Source organism: Oratosquilla oratoria, chromosome 11 (assembly GCF_046742065.1).
Source record: "Oratosquilla oratoria isolate Oo_2021 chromosome 11, ASM4674206v1, whole genome shotgun sequence".
Lineage (NCBI taxonomy): Eukaryota > Metazoa > Arthropoda > Malacostraca > Stomatopoda > Squillidae > Oratosquilla > Oratosquilla oratoria.
The window spans coordinates 13,598,023-13,608,022 of record NC_134787.1 but is presented as its reverse complement, the minus strand read 5'-3'; the positions used below and the strand labels follow the sequence as shown (position 1 = coordinate 13,608,022).

At 44.5% G+C, this 10,000-nt stretch overlaps 1 protein-coding gene across 2 annotated transcripts in view; it reads left to right on the top strand.

The window, feature by feature from the left end:
* LOC143029601 (uncharacterized) overlaps positions 1-10,000 on the top strand; it is a 59,537-nt gene that overhangs the window by 43,037 nt on the left and 6,500 nt on the right. For both annotated transcript variants that reach the window (XM_076192323.1, XM_076192322.1), the window contains 4 exons: positions 1,925-2,103; positions 2,611-2,766; positions 6,618-6,707; positions 8,726-9,595. In XM_076192323.1, the coding sequence (XP_076048438.1) occupies positions 1,936-2,103; positions 2,611-2,766; positions 6,618-6,707; positions 8,726-9,595 (1,284 nt within the window). In that variant the 5' untranslated portion in view covers positions 1,925-1,935. The remainder of the gene's footprint in view (positions 1-1,924; positions 2,104-2,610; positions 2,767-6,617; positions 6,708-8,725; positions 9,596-10,000) is intronic.

The following is a 10,000-nucleotide window of genomic DNA, read 5'->3' as shown; positions in this document are numbered from 1 at the left end:
ATACATGGAAGGGAGTATGTGGGGGATGGGGGGGTGAGGGAGTATGTGTGAATAATAATTTGATGCAGCCCTGAGGGATTTCTCCCCGTTTTCTCTTTTTCTTCATAAGGGGACAGAGAGAGGAGGTGTTGCTGATTAAATGAAGCGGCCTTGCTGTGGATGTGCTGTGTCTTGCTCCACTGCTTCTGACCCAGGGCAGTGGGCGAGATGCAGGGATGACCCGTCATCCAGGAGGAGCCGTTGATATTTGGGGATGGAATGGGTGGGAGTGGATTTTATTCTTTTGCTTTTTGGATACTTCCTATGTAAATGGGAAAAAGCCTTTGGTATACGTATGTATATATATATATATATATATATATATATATATACATATATGTATATATATATATATATATATATATATATATGTATATATATATATATATAATGTATATATACACGCACACATACATTAGGATAGTTGGATCACTTTATTCTGGACCAAAGCGTGGCAGCTTATTTCCAGCAAATAGTTACAGAATGCAAATAATAATAATAATGATGGTAATAATAATAACAATAACAATTATAATTGTAATGGTAATAGTAGTAATGATAATAATAACAATGGTAATGATGATGATGATGATGGGGAGAAGAAAAGGTCTCGACCAAACCTATTTGTCCAGACCTGAATGGACGTGATGATAGACGACGTGAGAGCAAAATCAACTCTTTACCTACAACAAGTCAATCTAGAATAGAATATTTCAATATGAAACAGAATAAGACAAAATGAAGCAGAAACAAAATAAGATGAAACGAAATAAATGAAATAAATTCCATAGAAAATAAAATAGAATAAATTAGAATAAATGAAACTTAAATGGAAATAGAATAGAGTAAAACATGATAAAACAAAACAAAAGTATATAAAACAAAGTGTGGTGTGGGGCTGTGGTGGTTTGAGGTACCTGCATCATTAAGTCTCACATTGTGAACGGTGTGACACACGATTACCTCAGTGGGAAGCTCATCGGCAAGGAGCAGTGTCCAGTGACAGACACGATATTTCCTCCTTTCACTTGCAATTCTCCCCCCTTCCCCTCCAAATATCAGGCAACAGCTTTCACCTCCCACACGCGCGCCCGCGCACGCACACGCACACACACACACACACACACACACACACACACACACACACACACACACACACACACACACACACACACACACACGCACGCACACCTACAGTAGTCGTTGATATTTGACCACGATTTCTCCATGTTCATTAATATCGCTTGACAGCACCAAAAAATTAAACTCATGGCGGATATTGCAGTGTAATGATAAAGAGATTTATTTATTCATGTATTTGTTTGCTTAATTGTTCATTTATTATTTAATCTATTAATTAATTTCTATGCTACGGGTTGACATGGAGGTTGATAAAATCCTTTAACGACAGCCAAAATAAAAGGTAAATGTCACCCCGTAGTTAGGAGGGAGGAGGGGAGGAGGGGAGGAGGGGAGGAGGGGGTGTCGTCCTTTAGTTCATCAGCTTTATCTGTCTGGCGTCAGATTGAATGAAAACAATAAAGTATGTTATTGTTATATTTTAATGAATTAAGTTTGCTTACCCTAAACCTCAGTATAGATACTTCTCTCTGTTAGGCATCTATACAATTTCTAGAATATCTCCAATATTCGGAACAAAAGTACCTGTCAAAAATAATAATAATGATGATAATGATAATCATGATACAAGAATGCCAAAAAGTGCTCCTGGTATCCTTAATTTCCTAATTCTCATAAGATTTCGTTCCGAAAATTGGGGCTCTTCGATGTTTAGAGAGCCTCTACGGAAGGAAATGTCCATAAACATATGAAAAATGTCCGTAAACATATGAAGTACGTGAGAGGATCTTCTGTCCTTCTGCAGGAGCGAGTACGATGTCCTCGCGACAACGGAGGCTCCTAGCGATCGTGGTGGTCGCGTCCCTGGTCCTGCCCTCCTCGCAGACGGAATGGAAATGGGAGAAGGGCGTCGCCACCGGTCCTGAAGGACAACAAGAGACATTGTTGCCTTCCCCAAGAGATTTGCTCGCAACACAGGAAAATGTAAGAGTTATCGTGTTGTGTTGTGTTGTGTTGTGTTGTGCTGTGTTGTGCTGTGCTGTGCTGTGATGTGCTGTGTTGTGTTGTGTTGTGTTGTGTTGTGTTGTGTTGTGTTGTGTTGTGTTGTGTTGTGTTGTGTTGTGTTGTGTTGTGTTGTGTTGTGTTGTGTTGTGTTGTGTTGTGTTGTGTTGTCCTATGTTGTCATATTTTGTTGTTTTCATCATATTCTATCATTTCTTATTACTTGTTTTGTACTATTTCGTTTTGTTTTATAACTGTTCGGGCTGAACATTTGAATTTGATTTTGCTCTCTTATCTAGTATCATTTTATTCTTTTGTTATCCTATCTTATTCTATTCTGTTATATTCTATCTTATTCCAGCCTATATTATTCTATTTCATCTTGTCTTCTTCTTTATACTCGATTTAGTTTTCTTCTGCTTTATTCTATACTGTCTGGGACGATCAAAGGTGACTAAGTTCTATCATTATCTTGCTATCCTCTTATAGGATCGGAAGGTTTCTCCGGCAGACTCTGTGGCCAAAGAGCCTTCCTTGGCAGAGTCTTACGAGAGCCATGCAGTCGAGGTGCCTCCGGCCACTGGAAGCCCCAGATTTCTTGGACATCTCAAGACCAAGCTTTGCAAAATTGGACTTGGCATTAACGTAAGTAAAGAAACGAAGTGTTAGAATTAATTTGATAAGTTAATTTAGAGGACTAAGCGTATATATATGATACCGAGTCAGCTTACTCTGTCTTCGCAACGTGTACCATCTGGGACGAGGGAGGGGTATCAAAGACGTGACGTCTTCTGGCCTAGTATACCCAATTAGTTCCTGGCCATGATTGTACGAGTTTATGTCTGCCTTAATGTCTTCACAAACCTACAGTGAACCCTGGTCATCCACTTGCTCAGTTTATTTCTATCATTTACACCAAGTGACGTCACGCACAAGCCACGCCTTCTTGCGTGTGAGCTGACTTAGTATCATATAGACTTGGGATTGAAGATCGAGAGACGAAGTTGGTTTGCGGAATTAACACAGAAAATTATTGAAATTTGTTTGATATAATATATTCACATAATCGTGCATTCTGTCCTATCCAGAATAGGTTTAACTCCATCATATTAGGTTTTTCTAAATCAGTAGCAGGTAGAGAGGTAGAAAAAACAATGAATAAATGAATCGTAGTGAAAGTTTACTTTGGATAGGTTTCATCCCACAGAATATTCTAATAAAATTTGGAGAATTTAAGTTCAGAATTTTAGGAATTCTTTCAAATAATAGCTTTGATTATATTTTATCGAGGATTAACCTGTTTCCTATTGACACGTTTTATGTTTGAATTTTATTATAATCAGAAAATTAGAAATGTATATATCAAATTTATTCTTATAAGTAGTTAGTAGACACTTGCTTTCAAGATTTAGAATTGTTCTTAACCCCTTTTTAATTCCGATTCGGAGGGAGTTGGAACCCTCTCTTCTACAGTAAGAAAAAGGATCGTGGCCTCAACGAACAAGTTTACGTCATAGACAGAAACGTGACGTCATCGAAGTGCTTCATGTTACAGCAATTGTCTTAGTGCTGATATCGATTTCATATAAATATATATATATGTATATATATATAAATATATATATATATACAAATATATACATGTTTATATATATATATACAGTATATACACACACACACATATATATGTATATACATATATATATATATATATACATACATATATAATTATATATATATACATATATATATACATAAATATATACTTATATATACATATACACACACACATATATACATATATATACATATACACATATATATACATTATACATATATATACATATATATATGCATATATATGTATATATACATATATATATATATATATACATATATGTATATATATAATATATATATATATGCATATATATTATATATATACATATATATATATATACTGTACATATATGTATATATATGTATATATATATATATATATATATACATATATATATATATATATATATATATATTATATGCATATATACATATATATACATATATAATATATATATATATATATATATATATACATACATGCATACATATATATATATATATATATATATATATATATATATATATATATATATATATATCGTTACTGTTAACCTCGGTTGCCCGTTGCAGTGCGGGGAGGGCTACTACCCTCCTGCGGGACACCGCTACGGGAAGCCCGCTAGTCTCTACGACGTCAGTTACGTCCAGCCCGTCAAGATCCTCCCCGTGGGTCACCCCATCCCCGCCATCCCCCACGTCAAGGGGGGAGGCGGAGGCGGCGGAGGCGTCTTCCACGGACCCGTTCTCGGAGGAGGAGGAGGAGGAGGTGGAGGTGGACATGGAGGTGGTCATGGAGGGATTCATGGAGGTGGACATGGAGGAGGTGTCGTAGGTGGCTACGGAGGCGGTGGTGGTCATGGAGGCGGACATGGAGGAGGTGTCGTAGGTGGTTACGGAGGCGGTGGTGGTCATGGAGGCGGACATGGAGGCGGACATGGAGGTGGGCATGGAGGTGGACATGGAGGAGGTGTCGTAGGTGGTTACGGAGGCGGTGGTGGTCATGGAGTGATTCATGGAGGCGGACATGGAGGCGGACATGGAGGTGGACATGGAGGGGGTGTCATAGGTGGTTACGGAGGTGGTGGTGGTGGTGGTCATGGAGTGATTCATGGAGGTGGTGGAGTTGGAGTTAGTTACGATGGAGGGGTTATAGGAGGGGGACATGGAGGTGGTGGACATGGAGGAGTTATAGGAGGAGGACATGGAGGAGGAGGAGGAGGTGGGTATGACGGTGGCATTGGAGGTGGACATGGAGGGATTATAGGAGGGGGACATGGAGGAGGAGGAGGAGGAGGTGGTGGTGGGTATGACGGTGGCATTGGAGGTGGACATGGAGGGATTATAGGAGGGGGACATGGAGGTGGTGGACATGGAGGAGTTATAGGAGGAGGACATGGAGGAGGAGGAGGAGGAGGAGGAGGTGGGTATGACGGTGGCATTGGAGGTGGACATGGAGGGGTCATAGGAGGGCATGGTGGAGGTATTGGAGGTGGACATGGAGTTAGTATAGGAGGTGGTTACGGAGACAGCCATGGAGTTGTTCATGGAGGGGGCGGCGGTGGACATGGAGGGGTCCACGGGATCCTGGGAGGTGGTCATGGGGGTGGAGGGCATAGTGGAGGAGTTGTTGTGGGTGGTCATGGGGGTGGGTATGGGGTTGGTGGTGGTGGATTGGTGAGCCATGGAGGTGGAGGTAGGGACCATGGGATAGTCGGCTCCGGTCCTCATGGTCCCCTTCATCCTATCACCAACACCTACGTAGCACCGCAAGGCCCTTCGGTAGCTCCGGCACCTTACGCAGGCGGAGTCGCTGTAGGAGGAGGAGGTCCTACGCAGACGATTAAACATGTTCATATTCATCAACATGTGTATACGATCGACGATGTAGGGCTCGGTGGCATAGGAGGTGGTGGTGGCATCTCAGGTGGCTACGACAGCAACTACATAGCTGGCTCTGACAACTCCTTCCTGTCGGCGTACCCCGACGCTAGTCTGAAGTCTGAACTCAATGCCCTCAAGTCGGACTTGGGGTCAGCATTTCCTGACGCCCTTCATAACGGGGTCCTGGGTGGTCGGGAAGGATCGTACAGGATCGACGACGGAATCAGTCGACCAGTTCGACTCGTCGAAGCACCCCAGTGTAAATGCGTCCCTGAGGCATTGTGTCCTCCGGATTACGTCATCTTGCCGAAACAGTCTCGCGAAGACTTCACCCTGGTTCAAGATCCGCGAACTTCTCACAGGACCGAGATTGTGTCCAATGCCACACGGAGACGCCGTCGGGAAGTTGCGCCGGACCACGACCAGGTCGCTGTACCCTCGGAAGAGTTAAGAAACTCTTTCAGTCTCCGCAAAGAACGTGAGTTCGTGCCCGAGAACGAGGTTTCCTCCTTCCACGACAGACTCGAATTTATGGACTTCGCCGAAGACCAGCGGCGGGTCCTTCATCAAACCTCCGATGTCTTCGTCCCTGTCACAGGTGATCTCGTTATCGGCCAGCCGGCGCCTCAAGGGCCACCCCTCGCTCCATCGGGGGGACATTCCCTCAGCCTCACCGGACCCAGAGCCCAAGACCATCACCACCAGCATCAGAGTTCGGTTGGACCCTCCCACCTGACGGGAACTGGAGCCCGCGCACAAGAAGTTCTGGTTCACGATGTGTCGCAGCAGTTGAGAAATCAGGAAGACCTCAGCAGTTTGGTAAGGATTTGGGTATACCATTTGGGTATACTCTCTCCTCCCCACTCATTCCCTTTCTTTTCCTTTCAGCTTCCCTCTATTTTTCTCTTCCCTCATTCCACAATTCATTCCCCTCAAGGGTTGCATGTCATTCTCTGCTTGCCGCACTTCATGTCAACTTATCAACTTTGCAGAAAAAACGACAATTCATAGCCTGTAGGAAAAACCTCAAGCACAGAGTCACGAGGGACACCAAGACGGAAGAAAGTAACGAACCCACTAATGTAAGTCTTCCGGGAGTCTTGGGGGAGTCTCTAGGAGTCTCCCTTAAGACGACCCTTCTCTCTTTTTAGCCTTTTTTATTTTTGTCTCTTCTGGATGCTCTATATTTGATGCACACTGGTCATAGTCTTTGCATGAAGGTTTACTTCTAGAACGTGTATGATGCTTATTTCTGAAATGCCTCTCTCCAGCGACTTTTTGGAAATAATGGACTTGACGGTGTAACTGCAAACACTGGGGGTCTGGGTGGCCTCTTTGGTAGTGGACTTGACGGTTTGAATCCCAAAGTCACCCCTTCTTTCGGAGTTCACTTCGGGTCCCTTCCGAACACGGGTCTTGGGTACACTCCCTTCGGTGGTGGTGGTGGCTACGGGTATGGATCTTCCAACCCTCTCGGTCTCGACATCGGGCCAGTGTCCGTGAACCCTTTTGTGGGCTTCAAGGTCACCAAGGTTGGAGCTAAACCCGTCTTCACGCCCTCCCTCGACTTGCTCGTGACGCCCAATGCCAAGGGCGTGCACGCCCTTGAAGGCCTCAAACACACTATCAAGGATAAACTGTCTTTTAAGAAGGACCCTTACCCTTATCCATCCTATGGAGGGGGGTATCCGTACTCAAGACCCTATCCCTCTTACGGCGGTTACCCCTCCGTGTATGGATCACCGGCTCCTGTTTATCCTAAGCCAGTTCCTCCCCCTCCCCCTCCCCCTCCACCAGTCTACGTTCCCCCTCGTCCTGTCTATACGCCCCCTCCCAGGCCTCCCGTATACGTCCCTCCTAAGCCAGTATACTCCCCACCCGTGTACACTCCCCCCAAGCCGGCCTATTCTCCCCCGAAACCCGCTTACTCTCCTCCCCGACCCGCGCCGGTGGCAGCATACCATCCGCCGCACTCCGAGGTACACCACCACGAGCACACTCACTACCATCAACACGACCATGGTCACCACCACGATAGCGGGTATTCCTCGGGATTTGTCCCGAGTATCAGTGGGTACGGGAGATCCGATTCGAGTAAAGCACCGTTGTCTACCTCGCGTTTAAGGGCGTCATCCGCCTCGACCCTGGCGAGTATCTCAGGAAGAAATGACAGAGGTAATCCCACAAAGAGGGACAGCACACCCATCAGAAGCAGGCCATCTTCTTCTCCCTCTTCCCACTTCCAATCCCGGGCAGATTCAGGGTTATCTTTCAAATTTCCAGATGTTTAGTCTTTATGTATATATTCACCTTTTTCCCGTAGCCCTAAGTAAGTTATTTCGCCGGCTTAAACATATTCGTATTTATCATTTATCCACAGAAGCTTCAAAATTCTTCCAGAACTGAGACATAGATTCTTCTCGTAGTCAGCACATGTAAAATACAAAGTCACGTAGTTTTGTTTCAGTAGAATCTCTTGAAGTATCGAATGTGTGTCATGAATCACATGGTCAGTCCTGTGTTCTATTATTGTTTCCGATGAAACAGTTCATAAAGCATCGGGGGCTGGCTTGAGTACGTGTATTACCAAAACTGAATATATAGATTGAATCTGCATTGTCTACGTTCTTGATAGATTTAGTTTGAATTATGTCGGTAAATAGTTTTCTTCTTTTTCCTCTGTCTTTTTCATACGAAGACACCCGTAGATGTTCTGCCAAGGCAAAGCACAGTTTTCTATTATTAACGGTAACGTCCAGTTTTTTTTTTTTGTTTTTTTTTTTGTAAATATTTCAATTTCAAAAGCTGTAGGGTAGTATACCTTCCCGAGTTGTAGCTACATAAAGATATTGTATATTCAAATGTTATGCGTAGTAATTAGCCTAAATCACTCGTAAGATGCACAAGCAGTTTCCAAAATTTTCCCGCACATACCCAAAATAATTTTCTAGTAGTCCTATTGTTGTCCAGAATCACACATAAGTAATGCAATAAGACAAAAATGCAGACAAATATATGTGATGTTTCCACCGTGAATATATATATTCGACCCTCGGGTGAACAGAGAACCTAAGACATAACTTATTACTTAAACCTGAAGGCGAATCACGCCAGTAACCGAAGAGGACTTGAGGCAAGTCCGCGCATCCTGGGAACAATAGGCGAGTTCTTCCGCAAGGTGCCAATTGGCCTGACACTCCAGTTTTCCCATCGTCCCGACCCGTACCTCGATCATCCTCACCCACCCCACTCCCATATTCCCCCACACTCACATTCCCATTCTCACCCTTCTCATAGCCCTCTCCTGCCGCCTGGACATCCCATTTTCTCTTTAGGAGAATCACATGATCACTTCTCTTCTTCCTTCAACTCCCTTCTTCCCACGGGTGGCTTGCCACTGCCCCTGACCCTTCAGAGCCTCCTCTCCCCCACGCCCCCCATCTCCCCGTTGCTCTCACTGGGCCTCCCAACAAAGCACCCCTTGCTGTTAAACCGACTGGGTCTCTTAGGTCCCATAAACACGCCTCCGATGAGACTTCCCCCCCTTTACCACCCCCCGCACCACCACAGTAACAGACCCTTCCCACCCGACCGACCCCTCTACCCTCTTGACCTACCTCATGGCTCGAGCCCAACTCTTCAAATCACGGGGACCAGCAGTCCCCCCTACACGGCCTCGGGGTCCCCAGACCCAAGAAGACACCCCTCCAGGCGTCCTTCCCGTCTCTCCTCCTCTTCTCCTTCCTCCTCTTCCTCCTTGACCTCACGACCTCTCAAGGTGGTGGACCAAAGGGATGGAGTTCCCTTTCTGACGGAACTCAACGGCTCCTCTGGGGGTCCTTCGGGGCGCTGGCATGCTGGCACTTCCTTCCGGTACCATCCTGCCTGCATCTACGCGGAGTGCCGCGTACTCTACTACGAATGTCTTGGGGGACGTCGGAAAGCCCGTGTCATGGAGGGGGAAAAAGAGGTAAGTGCAACTTTATGGTGCCAATCCAGAGAAAGTTACTCTTTCAAGGAGTGTGACCAACAGGTAGTATACTGACAGCAAAACATAAACTGCATGACCTTCCCTGAATCCTTGATCATGGGATATATTCCGATGAAATCTTCATGGTGATCAATATACCACGTAGATAGAACGACCAAATAATTCTTATCCTTTATCGGGCAAAGGACAAATCCATGGGTAAATAAAATCGGCTAACAATTAGATAGAATTGACTGGGGACCATGTTACTGGTAAAATGTTAAATAGAATTATGTAGTGACAACCAAAGTCCGTGAAATATGCTTTGTCCGATGAAGGATCCACAGACCAAAACAATGACTAAACTTGTGTAACTCTGTTTCAATAGCAACACCTTTAGACTTC